Source organism: Lepus europaeus, chromosome 3 (assembly GCF_033115175.1).
Source record: "Lepus europaeus isolate LE1 chromosome 3, mLepTim1.pri, whole genome shotgun sequence".
Taxonomy (NCBI): domain Eukaryota; kingdom Metazoa; phylum Chordata; class Mammalia; order Lagomorpha; family Leporidae; genus Lepus; species Lepus europaeus.
This window is the reverse complement of record NC_084829.1, coordinates 47,483,310-47,498,334: the sequence shown is the minus strand read 5'-3', so window position 1 is coordinate 47,498,334 and position 15,025 is coordinate 47,483,310. Positions and strand designations below refer to the sequence as shown.

The following is a 15,025-nucleotide window of genomic DNA, read 5'->3' as shown; positions in this document are numbered from 1 at the left end:
TGATCAGGGAGATAAAATCTGTAAGATGACAGCAGCTTGAGCAATATAATACTGTACTAATAAATGGAGTATCTCTCCCAGAGAAAAGAATGTAGCATCCAAAAAAAGTTATTTGGAAAACTCAAAATAATATTTTCATCAGATTATACAAGTATATGTTAAGGTAAATAAAAAATAGACTGACACAACAGGCAATTCAATTATTTTTTATTATTAATTCTTTTTGAAGGGAGAAGCATGCTTTTTTACAGCACCTGTAAACAAGTCAGTGAAATACTATTTTGAGATTCCTCATATATATATATATATATATATATTTATGTATGGTTTTTTTTTTTGGAATGTTAGATTACCACAACATCAATTGCATTACATAATAATTACTGAAGGCGAGTCAGGCGAAAACAAGGCTAAAATTTTATAGCTAAAAATATTCATAGCAGCAACTTTTAAAAGATGATTTTATTTAATCAAGTCATTGCACTTGGTCGTTTTATTGCTACAGCAAAACAAGGCCATTAAATTGTAACACTTTGTATTTCTGATTTTAACTGATTGTCTCATTCTGTTCATACACTTCAAGTTTAAATGCAAGCATAAGATGTTTATCAAAAAATCTGGAGAATACTTAATTTTTTTTTTTCTGATCAATAGTATGGAGCATAAAAAAGAGTATCCTTTGTCACAAAAGGCTTGTTCTCTCTGCATCTTCAGATTTTTCTATAAAGTTTTGTAAAATCCTTACAATTTATTTAATTCTGTAAAATTCTGTGAAGTTGGAAAGAGGTAACCGCTTTAAAATAAGACAGAAGTTTAATGGTCACACACACAAATAATATTGAAATACAACTGAAACTAGTATTAGTATTACATGTTTCAAAGAATAGCAAACCTGAACAATACATTCAGTAAAAATTTGGCAACAACAGATTCCACGCTATTTACCTTGAACCTGTTATTTATATTTATGTGTGGGGGAAAAAACCAAATGATTTATCTTCCAAGTGAAGGCTATTTTTATTGCATATCACTTTGTGATATGAACATCAGTAGGACAAAAAATTAGTGAAATTCACCATAACAAGAGCAATACTGATAAATTGTTAGATCAAAGGAGTAATTTTCCCCTTTAATTTTTATTTGTTTGGTTTTTCTTTATTATTTTGTCAAGGGCAGAAAAACAGACATAGTACTTCAATTACTTGTCTATTTTGACTGAGAAACATACCAGCAAAAGCTTTAAATATATTTCAGTACTCACATGACCATACTGATTTTATGCACAACTGAAAAATGACCCAAAAAACTAAAAATAGTCTGCAATCTGCTAGAACATCCCCCCACCTCATTATTCAGGTGGTAAGGGGTAACTATTGTTTTTTTCAGTGGGAAAGCTGGAGGATGGTTTCTAGGTCTAATTTACTTAACAAGAATGAAATCATTCATTTGGCAAGTCACTTAACAAAATAGGGGACAATAATTCTGTTTGGTAGAAGAATCTGAAGACTTTAAAGAATTCAAATATACATACTCAATGCACAATTAGCTTTCCTCAAAGTTCAAACAGACGTTGCAAATTAAACATTAAGTAATCATGTATTGGAATTTCTATTATTTTGTACTTCAGTTCTCATTTTTCAAACAACATGACAAAATTTCACTTACACAATTTCTGTATTACGAGATTAAAACATAAAGGAAGAACACTGGTTTGTTGGTTTAGAATAACAAAAAATGGAAGTATGATAACTAGTACTCATTTGCAAATAATATAGTTTAAAACCCAAATTTTCACTTTTAGATTTTAAATAAACTCACATGTATTTTTAGACATACTACCTATAGAATAACATTTTAAAGCATTCAGCTGTTCATAAGTGACTCTGAAGAAACTAATTCATCCATTCTATCGAAATGTATTTTGATTATGGTCAACTATACTTGGTTTAAATAAAGTATAATAATGTTTTATGACTTGCAGGTTGAGTATCCCTTATCTCAAATCTTGTGATTAAATTTTTAGAGTATTTGCATATACATAATGAGCTATCTTGGAAAAGGGACCCAAATCTAAACATAAAATTCCTCTATGTTTCATATACACCTTATATGCATAGCCAAAAGATAACTTTATACAATATATTTGGTATGTATTGTGACAGCAATCCATCACTGAAGGTCATATGTGAAATTTTCCACATGAGGTATCATGTTAATGCTTAAAAAATTTCAGATTTTGGATCATTTTCTATTTTGGACTTTTGGATTAGGGATGCTTAACCTGTACTAACACTCATTCCAAAGTTGGTACATAAATTACAGTTCATAATATCCCCATGAGTTTGATGTATTATGTAAATTGTACATTGTAAAACCTGAGTATTTACATGATGATTACTTATAAAGTATGAAACCACATGTTTGTGAAAAGATGTGTGTTTTGTTTTCCTAATATGCACATTATTCAAAATCAGAGGGAGGACCATGAAGAACTAAAACACCAATGAGTAATATTTGCAGAAAAGTATAGCAGTAAGGCTGGTGTTTACATTATTTCATATGTGCTGTAGTTTCTAGGCACAAGTAAATGGTTAAACTGATGTTTTTAGATTCCTTAGACTTAATAAATTTAAAATAAAGCTCACATTTCCAATGTTTAACAACCCAAAACATTTTAACTAAATTCCTCTTATGAATGCCACAGTGCAAGCAATATAAAATATTTTAAAAGTTGAAGAAATATTTTGAATAATTCACTAATCATCACTATATGCATGGGTGGGTAATATTGTTTACAGCTAGGAAACTCCTATTTCACCACCCAAAATATTAACAGCACTGCAGACAAACAGGCACAACAGTGTAATCCTGGGTAAGAAGCCAGAAGTAAATATGTATATATACACCCACAAAGTCTAAATCTCTTATGCACTATGGGAAAAGTAGTGACTATAGTTACTATAAAGCATTTGAACCTCTCAAATAGTTTATCTTACAGATTACTTGTAAAGATATTACCATATTTATAGTATAGATCTCTTTAAAAATAATACTACAAGTTTCAATAAAAAACTATTTTGAACTTTCTTTCCTTTTTATACAGATTCAGTAGTATTTTCAAGCAAACAGATAAAAAAAAGTCTGCAATCCCAGCACAGTAAGAAATAAGGCCTCTTTTTTTTTCATATTGGCAAAACAAAATATATAAAAAAAATTTCACCCCCTCCTTACATTTCCATAGATATTATAGTTCATATGCTAATATTTATCACAACACCAGCATTTGTTAAGTAAGCAGTCAGTTGAAGTCCATAGTGTTGCTTCTGAGTCTTTGTAGCATTAAAAACCTTTGGGTCCGCACCACCTCAAGAAGACAGGACAGCTTTCTTCAGCTTCTCTATTTCCATCTAAAATACAACACATAAATTGAGCAACAGATGAAAAGTCCTTACTTCAGTAAACTTGATTATAATCCATGTCATTCTAATGCAATCACAATTTCAAGCCTTCATGTTTTGATGCCCAAATCTAAAATACAACTTCTCCTAGTATAAAAAATATTGCTGAATGAAGATTCAACAGAATGTACAATGTACATTCTTAAAAGACAGGTGACAAGAGAAAAGCAAAATGTTAAAAGTTAAGTGCACTGAACAAAGTAGCCAGGATATTAAGTAATACAAACATTTAAAATTATAACTGTTAAGAAAATCAGTCCTGGCTGGCGCCCCGGCTCAATAGGTTAATCCTCCGCCTAGCGGCGCCGGCACACCGGGTTCTAGTCCTGGTCGGGGTGCCGGATTCTGTCCCGGTTGCCCCTCTTCCAGGCCAGCTCTCTGCTGTGGCCAGGGAGTGCAGTGGAGGATGGCCCAAGTCCTTGGGTCCTGCACCCCATGGGAGACCAGGAGAAGCACCTGGCTCCTGCCTTCAGATCAGCGCGGTGCGCCGGCCGTGGCGGCCATTGGAGGGTGAACCAACGGAAAAGGAAGACCTTTCTCTCTGTCTCTCTCTCTCACTGTCCACTCTGCCTGTTAAAAAGAAAAAAAAAGAAAAAAAAAGAAAAAAAAAAAAAGAAAATCAGTCCTACAAAGACCAGAAAGAACTTTGAAACCAAATTAACAAATGTTTATGTATCTAAAATTAAACAAAGGGGAAAGTACAGAACAGTAATAAGAAAGAACAAGTTTAGTGCTGTGTTTTTCACCAGTTGCCTATGTGACATTAATAAATCACTTAACATCACTTGGTTTCAATTCCATCATCTATAAACAGTATTTCCTAAATTGAATAATATTTAAAACCCATAAACACTTGTAGGATTCAATGTATTAGTAATGTTTCCAACTTTAGGCAGAAAGCATTCTTCACTGTACAGAAATTCCTAACCTAAGCAATTAAGAAACAAAGAAATTCATCATATTTTAATAATTACAGAAAACTATTTTGACATATTATAAATGACTAACTTGAGGCTCAAAGATATTAAATAGCATGTCAATGTTTCCAGGTTAGCAAGTAGCAATAGGGGCTGTATTGATCAGGTCAAGGTCTCTAAAGCCCATAGTTTATACTGACTTTCTTTTCAATTTTGTAGTATTCTGATCAACTTTCACCTTTCACCACATGTAGATATATCTAGGCCTTGCTTTCTCAAGAAAGCATCAATTCTCTCCTTCAACAATGAGAAAAATACTTCATTACGAGGACTCTGCCGTTCAAAAAGTATAATTTTAATATGCTCATAATCTTCTGAATTCTCATAATTTACAATTATCTTCACATGTATTATCTCAACAAGTAGAGCTAAAGGCAAAGTGACTTGGCCAGATTCATAGCGTAACTTAATCCTTAAGATCAAAGATTCTAAAGTCAGTCATCTTTTGTTTCAAAAAGTTAAGAAATTTCAGTTCCACCACTGTTAATTATTCTAAACCCAAGTTTCCTCACTCTTACAACAGGAATAATAATCCTTAAAGCTTTGTTATATGTATCTAATGAGATAATATACAGGAAGTACCAAGCCTAATTGATACATGTTTAGAACTAAAAAAAAGTAGTCACAACAAGTGTTCTGTAACTTCAAGTGCCATTTTCTCTCTTGCTCTATGGTGCTGACTAAAAGACATTAAATAATAAGGCAGGGGAGAAGTAGGGAACAGTATGAAATATTTAAAAAGACAATGGAAAGAGCCTCTGAAAAAAGGCAAAACCTTTTCTGATACATGCACAAAGAATACAAGTGATGGCAAAAATGAGGAAGGAGAAAAAGAAAAACCGGGAAGACAAATAAACTAAGTGAAACTGCCAGTCCTTGGCAGAGAATGAAGATATAACTCAGTGAGAAATGGAAGGTGGAGAATCTAATAGCCATTCCATTACCACCAGCAGCTTTGTTCCCTGGGAGATCAAAAAGAAAAAACAAAATTCAATTGCAGAGGAAAAGTAACTATATAAATAAAACTTAAGAAAGAAGCAGAAACTCTTAAAAAGGCAAGAGCCGTATTTGTTTTACTCACAAATGTATACATTACAGATCACACAGACTAAAACAGTATTAAAAATCAGCCAAGTAATGAAAGTCAACAGAGTGCCTTTCCCTAGGAGGTTCACACCTCCCTTAGGATATACCCCATGTGAAGAGATAGATAGGTCTGGGCCTCTGAATTTACAAGGCCTAAAGCCCACCAGATTATTATCAAGCCCCTTCTATCAGGTTCTATTTGCCTCTCAATCAGAAAACTTAATTGTAGCTTAGACAGCACCTTTCTTAGCTCCTCTAATAATGACTCTGTCCTTTGTTCTAGGCCCTGTCTAGTGCACTTGGGCCTCATTCCTTTGTAATCATAACCTCTACTCTACCACCAATGACTCTACTCCCAACCTGTGTGTACTGATGGTCCTCTTCCCCACTTCATGCTGTATAATTGTTCAAACCTGGTAAATGCCACTCTTAGGATCATTGGTTACTATCCTCACTCTGTCTTTTATGACCTTGTCTAAATATGATCAGAGTCGGCAAACTTGGAAGGCTTCCATAGCCTTGGCAACTCATGACGACAGCCTAGGATGGTTACTGGCGCCATAAACTAGAGTGTCAATTTGTTGGGTCAACAACAGGAGCCACTGTGCACTTGCTCCTCATGTGGGATCTCTGTCCTTAATGTGCTGTACATTGTGATTTAATGCTATAACTAGTACTCAAACAGTATGTTTCACTTTGTGTTTCTATGTGGGTGCAAACTGTTGAAATCTTTATACTAAATTGATCTTCTGTATATAAAGAGAATTGAAAATGAATCTTGATGCAAATGGAAGGGGAGAGGGAGCGGGAGAGGGGAGGGTTGCGGGTGGGAAGGAAGTTATGGGAGGGGGAAGCCATTGTAATCCATAAGCTGTACACTGGAAATTTATATTCATTAAATAAAAGTTAAAAATAAAATAAAATGAATAAAAAAAAACATATTTGCTGCATGAATGCATGGAATGTGACAGGGAGTCAACAAGGATTCAATTAATTGGCTACCATACAGAAAGGAGTGTCCAACTGAAGGACAGCACACTTTGCAGGAGAACCACTCTCTCAGTTGGGCTGGGAAAAAGCACATTTTTGCTGACTAAAATCTCGGGGCTGAGGAGAAATAAATTACCTCTAGATTACTCCTCAGAGCCTTCTCTTCTTCCAAATCTTTTCTCAGTTTTTCCAGTTCTTTCCTAAAAAGAAAATATTTATTATTGTTGTCTTTCAATTAAAGAATCCAGTCAAATTATGTTTATAGGATCCCTGCTGCCTAATCTCCCAGTACATAAGGAAAATTCTGTAAGGGCAATAGCTTTATTGGCTGAAAAACACTTCAGATTTTCTTGTTTGAATGGTTCAATATAAAAGGTAAAAACTCAGCAAACCATAGCAAATCTGAGATAAAGAAATTAAGTGACTTTAGAGCAGTTCATAATAAAATAAAGGAAGAAATATTATCTGCCCTTTAAAAACAATTTTCCATATTCAGCTATCATATATTTTCCAGGCAGGATACTAAAGTCCTCAAGCAATTTGGTAAAATGAATATCAACACATATCACAGTACAAGGCAAATTAAAATATATTTGATAAGATAACAAACTTTATATTTCTTTCTCTATTTTTATTATTGTTTTTTAATGGTTTATTTATCTGAAAGGCAGAGTTTGGGAGAGAAGGAGAGGCAGAAATCTTCCATGTGCTGGTTTACTGCCCATATGGATGCAATGGCAGGAGATTTTTCCAGGTCTCCCACATGGGTGTTGGGAACCAAACACTTGGGCTATATCCTTCCCTGCTTTTCAGGCACATTATCAGGGAGCCTGATCAGAAATGAAGAAGTGGAACACGAACCAGCACCCATATGAGATACCATCATTACAGGCAGCTGCTTAACCCACTATGCCACAATCCTGGCCCTATTTTTAAAAATTAAATATTACACTAGAACAAACAAAAACCTCCAGCCAATAAACCCTCTTCCTTAACTTATTTTGTCATCTTTATATGTTATCTCCTAATGTATCTTTCTATATAACCATTCTCTAAGAAAATATTCAATACTGTTTCTTTCCATAAATTTAAAAATATTTCCATTATTGGGGATAAAGCTGCCACTTCCAACACTGGCATCCTACATGGGTGCTGGTTCATGTCCTGGCTGCTCCACTTCAATCCATCTCCCTGCCTGGGAAAAGCAGAAAATGGGTCCAAGTGCTTGGGCCCCTGCCACCCACATGGGAGACCTAGATGAAGCTCCTGGTTCCTGGCTTCAGCCTGGCTCAGCCATAGCTGCTGCAGCCATTTGGGGAGTGAACGAGCAGATAGAAGATCTCTTTCTCTGCCTCTTCCTCTCTCTCTGTTAACTCTGACTTCTGGGGTTTTTGTTTGGTTGGAAGATTTTTACAGAACAGAGGAAATGAGAGAAACAGGGACTTTGCAAAACACCATAAATTTGTCGAAATATCAAATTTCCAAATCAAATAGTATAGGACAATATTCAGCCTCTTAACATATGTAAGAATAATTCTCTTCAAGACTACTGTAGAAATAAAAGCTTCAGATTTATATAGTTAATGTGTATAATTAATTGCTTTGGCTTAAATGACCAGAAAATAATTTCTTTGTATTAGAGATAAATTTTCTACTGTTTCTTACTGATTACAATCTGAAAATAATTTGTAACTCTAGAGCATAAAAGGTATTTCCATACAAACTTCCTATTTCCATAAAGTTATCCCTACATTAAATAATGCTTCCATTTTTGGTTATTCAAAATTCTGAATTTCATATACATTAAATCTGTATTAAAATTAACATCTATTCTGGAAGTAGTTTCTTCAAGTTGGCACTGCATCCCTCGAGAGGCCACCTCTGGTGGAACCCTGTCTAGGCTGCTGTTCTCTACTCGACTCCTACTCAGCTTGAAGAAGCCAGAGTGGTCATTGTCCCACACTCCCCAACAGAAGTTAGGGTCCATTCTTCTGGGGGAAGGAAAATGAGGAGTCAGATGGGTTAATCAGCAGTCAGGGTGGTCCAGGTGGAAAATGGAGTGCAAAATGCTTACTTTCCCAAAAATTACCTTAAACAAGGCCAAAAGTGCCTGTCTCATTCCTTAGGAATTTCCAATTTAATCATGAGAATAGCAAGAGAGTTGTGATTCCATCCTTCTGAGTTCCCAGTTTACTGTAAAACAAATTAGGTAGCCCACCCTTCTGATGGCTCTTTTGTTTATCATAAGCAAACAACACAGGGTAAAAAGATTATAATATAAATCAAATCTTTTGATGCCTTTGTCCCTGCCTGATATTCCACCCCCCCCCCCCCCCCGCCCCCAAAACTGTGTTTAAAAACTCCACTATCACCAGCCCTTTGAGTTCTTCCTCTCTTGGAGTCCCCCTCCAGGCCACTCTGGCTGGAGGTTTCTAACTTAAATAAATCTTGTTTTTCAATAAAAAAAAACAAAACAAAACCAAAGAAGTGAGAAATTAACATCTATTCCTAGACTATCTTATTTCTTTACATAATAGTGTTAACATTATTTTAATTATTTGCTTTTTAATCTGAAAATTAAATAGTGCTCATACTTTCACTGTTCTTCTAAAAACACATTTACAAATGTATAATTTTTATATAGCATTCTGTACTCTTTTTTACAAGAATAGGACCCAATTATATATCTTATTCTGCAATTCTGAAGACATAAATTACTAATATTATTTCTGCCAATCTTACCACGTTAATCTCCCTCAATCTTTTAATGAGTTGTTCTGGGCATTTTTAATATTGAATACATGAAGACTATTTATGTATTTTCCAAGATGTAAAGCTATAATAGGTAAAGCAAAAATGGAAAAACTCCAAGCTAGCATAAAGAAAACAACAACATATTTTAGTACCTCTGATATCCGTATTCTCTCTTTAGCTTTGCTCTTCCCCCTTACTTCCACACAAAAAGTTTTACAGTATTCACTATATTCATTTGCTTCTCTAATTTTAGCATATACACAAATATATAAAAACAATGCATTTTATGGCTTTGTATTCTATTCAGCATCAGATAAAGAAAATCATTATGTATGCTTCTGACTTGCTCCCTCTCTCTTTTAGATAAATTCATATATTTCTCTATTAATATTCAGGTATATATTTGTCCATTCTCCTGCTAAAGTGCTTCTTTCTTTTTTTTTAACCTTTTTTTTTTTTTTTTTGACAGGCAGAGTGGACAGTGAGAGAGAGAGAGACAGAGAGAAAGGTCTTCCTTTGCCGTTGCTTCACCCTCCAATGGCCGCCACGGCCGGCATGCTGCGCCAGTGCACCGCACTGATCCAAAGGCAGGAGCCAGGTGCTTCTCCTGGTCTCCCATGGGGTGCAGGGCCCAAGCACTTGGGCCATCCTCCACTGCACTCCCGGGCCACAGCAGAGAGCTGGCCTGGAAGAGGGGCAACCGGGACAGAATCCGGTGCCCCGACCGGGACTAGAACCCGGTGTGCCAGCGCCACAGGAGGAGGATTAGCCTATTGAGCCACGGCGCCGGCCCCATGTATAGTTTTCATAATACACATTTTACACTAACTTTTTGAAGACCTCTGGCAAATTTCAAAACATATATTAATTCAGAATACTTTATTCCACAACCAACTTAAGAACACATATAGTTAATTTCTATATGCAATTACACTTGCCGGGGTGTGCTTTTGGCCTAGCAGTTAAGCACCTAGTTGAGATGCCTGCATTCCACATTGTGGAACACTTGGTTAGAATTTTAGCTTTGTTCCTGCTTCCTGCTTATTTGCACTTTGGAAGTCAGCAGGTATTGGCTCAAGTAGTAGGGTCCTGTCACCCATGTGGGAGACTTTAATGGAGTTCCTAGCTCCCAGTTTTACCCCAGCCCAGCCCAGGCATCAGGGGAATGAACTAGCAGAGGGAAGCTCTGTCTCTTTCTCTGCCTCTCAATAAAGGCAAAAAAGTACTTATTTCTTAATACATATTAAATATGAAAAGCTCAAAAAGCGTACCACACTATTAAAAATATAAAACAAAATCAACAAATCAGGAGCATTCTCTAACTGGTACAGGGTGGTGCTCAATATGTACTGATAAATAAATGTATGGTTTATAATACATATACTGCAGAATCTATGAAAGGACTGTTTGCTTGCTTTTAAAAAAATATTTATTTATTTATTTGAAAGCCAGAGTTACAGAGAGGGAGGGACAGACAGGTAGAGAGTGATCTTCCTTCAGCTGGTTCACTCTCCAAGTAGCCATAATGGCTAGGGCTGGGCTAGCAAGTTTCATCCAGGTCTCCCATGTAAGTGATAGGAGGGGTCCAAATGCTTGGGCCATCTTCGGCCGGTTTTCCCAAGCCATTAGCAGGATTGAAAATGGAGCAGCTTTACCTGGTATGATATGACGCTAGCCTCTGAAAAGATTAGTGAAACAGATTCACTGAAGGACTTATGAAAGATCTATTATGTATCAAATTATAAACTCTATATATAATTTTAAGTCATTCAAGATATTATTTGTTTCCTTTCTTGTTTATAAATGTGTTCTACAAACTACCAATACCACATATTCTTAATCTTGATAACGTTTTTATAAAGAATCCTACATCAACCTTAAATTGAGGGAGAAAGGGTAAAAGAAGACTCAGATAAAATGGCCTCTGGTTATGAATTTCATGCAATATTTCAAGAAATCCTTTGAGAGAGGAAACTGAAATGAGGAGAATAGCACCTTTACTCTCAATTCAATTAACTAAGCTGCTCTTCTGATCTGTTTTATTGAATCAGATTTTGTAGGACCGTGCTTAAAATGTCAACAAGTTTTAAAACTCAAATGCACAGTAATAGTTACTGAAAAGATTTCTAAATCATAAAGGATATGGGTTTGTTTGATTTTTATTCTGTTATTTAAGAACTGTGTGATCTCACATAAATAGCTTTACACTGTAGACTTTTATTTCTTCATTTAATAAAGAGGTTAGAGGCTGGCACTGTGGCATAGCAGGTGGAGCCGCTGCCTGCGGTGCTGGCATCCCATGTGGGTACTGGTTCAGGTCCCAGCTCCTCCACTTCTGATGAAGCCCTCTGCTGTGGTCTGGGAAGGCAGCAAAAGATGCCTGTGGGAGACCCAGAAGCATCTCCTGGCTCTGGATGGGCCATTGAAGACATTTGGGGAATGAACCAGTGGATGGAAGACCTCTCTCTCTCTTTGCCTCTGCCTGTCTGTGGTTCTGCCTTTCAAACAAATAAATAAATATTTTTTTAAAATTAAAAAGGATAGCCAGCGCCGTGGCTCAATAGGCTAATCCTCCGCCTGCGGCGCCAGCACACCGGGTTCTAGGCCCGGTTGGGGCGTTGGATTCCGTCCCAATTGCTCCTCTTCCAGTCCAGCTCTCTGCTGTGGCCCGGGAGTGCAGTGGAGGATGGCCCAAGTGCTTGGGCCCTATACCCGCATGGGAGACCAGGAGAAGCACCTGGCTCCTGGCTTCAGATAAGCGTGGTGCACCGGCCACAGCGCGCTGGCCGCAGCGGCCATTGGAGGGTGAACCAACGGAAAAGGAAGACCTTTCTCTCTGTCTCTCTCTCACTGTCCACTCTGCCTGTCAAAAATAAATAAATAAATAAAATAAAAAGGATAAGGAGCTAGAGTGGGTGACCTTTCAAATTTAACTCTAAAAAGTACCTGTGAATTAGAGTACAATATACCACATACCCACATCAAAAACTTTCAGAGTCAAGAGAAGGGCTTCAGGAATACCGCATATCCTAACCCGTTCATTTGATAAATATCTAACTCAACCCTAGCAGAAATAGGGATCAAAGTGCTCTGAAAAGCAAGCTGACTGTATGTACAAATACATATCAGATTCAAAATACAATATGGCTTTCCTAATATTTCAAGATGAATTAAACCATGGTTAACTATAAGATCTCCAGCCTGAAAATACAGGTATATGTGTACCTTTTCTAAAATTGAGCTACTGGAACAAGTTTTTTAATTCAAGTTTTGTTTTTGTTTCTGCCAAAAGGAGAAAAGCACTTGATAAAAATTTCTTTGAAAACATACTCCATTAAAGATTTGGTAGGATTACAATTTTAGTTGGTACAGTTTGAAAGAATACACACATTTTAAGTACTACTCATAGAAGAAAATAATGGCTACTTACCCATGATCCTTCTTTAGTGCTTCTACAATGCACAGCAATTCAATAATCTGGGCTCTGAGTTCATCCAGGGAATTTTTTTTCCCATCATCTGCCTCTAGTTTAGCTTTGGTTTCTAATGGAGTTAGGAATGCAGCTGAATTTGCTTTAGATGCACTTGAAGTTGTATACACAGATGGCTGAAAACAAAAAAGTTTTTTTCCTTGTTTCATTTATATTTAATAATTACTTACATTTAAGATCCAAAGTTTTTTTTAAAAGCATTTATTTATTTGTTTATTTGAAACACAGAGTGACAGAGAAGGAGAAATCTATGACCCACTAGTTTATATCCTAAATGGCTACAATAGCCAGGTCTCCCACATGGGTGGCAGTGGTCCAAGTACTTGGGCCATATTCCATTGCCTTCCCAGGGACATTAGGAGGAAGGTGTATCAGAGGTGGAATAGCTGGGACTCAAACAGGCACTCCATATGAGATGCTGGCGTCACAAGTAGTGGTTTAACTTGCTATATGTCAATGTTGATCCTAGTACAAAAAGATTTTTGTAGTAAGAAGGAAAACAAAGTAATATATGCTGAGTATCTCTAATCTAAAATTCAACATGCTCAAAATCTGAAATTTGTTGAGCACTGACATAATGAGACAAGTGGAAAATTTCACATCTATGTGGTAGTCAAAATGTCTGCAAATTAAAAATATTGTATTAAATTATGGCTATGTGTATAAGATACATATGAAACATAAATGAATTTCAAACTTAGGCTTGGCACCCTTTCCCAAAATATTTCATTATATACAGGTAAATATTCCAAAAAAAAAAAAAAAAAAAAAAAAAAAAAGCCTGCAACCTGAAACAATTCTGATCCAAAGAATTTTGGGTAAGAGATATCAATATGTACTTCAAGATAAATTCTAAGTTTGGAAATTCAAACAGCAGTTTGATGTTTATAACTGGAGAAACCAATAAAAACTAAAGAATAAATTTACAATCACTAGGCTTTTTGTAAGAAAAGCCAATGGTTTCATCAAAAAGGAAGGGGCAAGGAGAAAAAGTCCATCAGATTTAGCCTATGGATAGTTTGCCTAGGGGACCATTCAGCAGCAAAAATGTATCAGCATTATTAAGGAGTTGTTTTGTTCTCTCATATTAAATTCTTATTGTTTAGAATATCCAAAGAGCTTCACTTAAAAATAATTATAAAGAAATTAGCAAATTCATATAGAAGGGTCATTTAAAATGAATAGAAGGGCAGGTGTCTGGCCTAGCTAAATGAATTTTTAAATATCTGGTTCCACTCCCAATTTCAGCTTCCTGTTAATGCTTTCATTGGGAGGATGCATGTGATGGCTCAAAGGTTGAGTCTCTACCACCCACAAAGGAGATCTGGCTCCTGGCTTGGGCTTGACTAGCTCCACCTATCGCTGGTATTCAGGGAGTAAATCAATAGGTAAGAGCTGATTCTTTTGCTCTCTCACTCTCTACCTGCTTCTCTCTTTCTCTCTCTCTCAAACAATTAAAATACTTTAATATTTATGAAAAAAAATTAAGTTCACAGCCTGGAACTCCTTTTCACTAAAATAATAGAAAGTCATTTCAATAAAATTTCCATAGACTGCTGACAGCTTAGAGAATCAGATTAAGTGCACTTGATATGTTGGCAAAGCAGCCAAATGTCCTGGAATGAAATTGAGAAATAATTTAGAAGAAAACATGACTTTTTTAAATGTATCTGTCAGTTGTGGTACAACTATCTTAAATAAAAATGACCTTAGTTTAGAGAAGACACTTAACATCATGTAACTGATGGAAGGATTCATGCATTCTGCCAATCATTCTAGTATATATTGAGTGCTTAATTAGGATACCAAGCACCAAGTAATGTAGGGAGTAAATAAGCGTTGTTTTAAAAGTATAAATTTAATGGGAAAATAAAACAGATGCATAGATCTATGTATTTAATAACATTTATATGATTGACTCAAAAAAATATAAGTTGTTCTTTAAAAAATCTGCAGAACAGTGTGACTTAAATGTAAGAACTCTATTTCTCATCAGAAACTATTTTATTTCTTGGTAACAAATAATTCTTCTCAATGGACACCTTAGTATTTATTTTTGATATTCCCAACACATCTTAGAAATTATACAAATTTGGCCGGCGCCGTGGCTCAATAGGCTAATCCTCCGCCTTGCGGCGCCGGCACACCGGGTTCTAGTCCTGGTCGGGGTGCCGGATTCTGTCCCGGTTGCCCCTCTTCCAGGCCAGCTCTCTGCTGTGGCCAGGGAGTGCAGTGGAGGATGGCCCAAGTCCTTGGGCCCTGCACCCCGT

General features: G+C 36.1%; 1 protein-coding gene across 1 annotated transcript in view; it reads right to left on the bottom strand.

The window, feature by feature from the left end:
• Positions 1–190: 190 nt before the first annotated feature.
• CD2AP (CD2 associated protein) overlaps positions 191–15,025 on the bottom strand; it is a 144,491-nt gene continuing 129,656 nt past the window's right edge. Inside the window, exons 16-18 of the mRNA XM_062186244.1 lie at positions 12,696–12,871; positions 6,648–6,711; positions 191–3,407 (exon numbers count right to left, since the gene is read on the bottom strand). Of these exons, the coding sequence (XP_062042228.1) occupies positions 3,366–3,407; positions 6,648–6,711; positions 12,696–12,871 (282 nt within the window). The 3' untranslated portion in view covers positions 191–3,365. The remainder of the gene's footprint in view (positions 3,408–6,647; positions 6,712–12,695; positions 12,872–15,025) is intronic.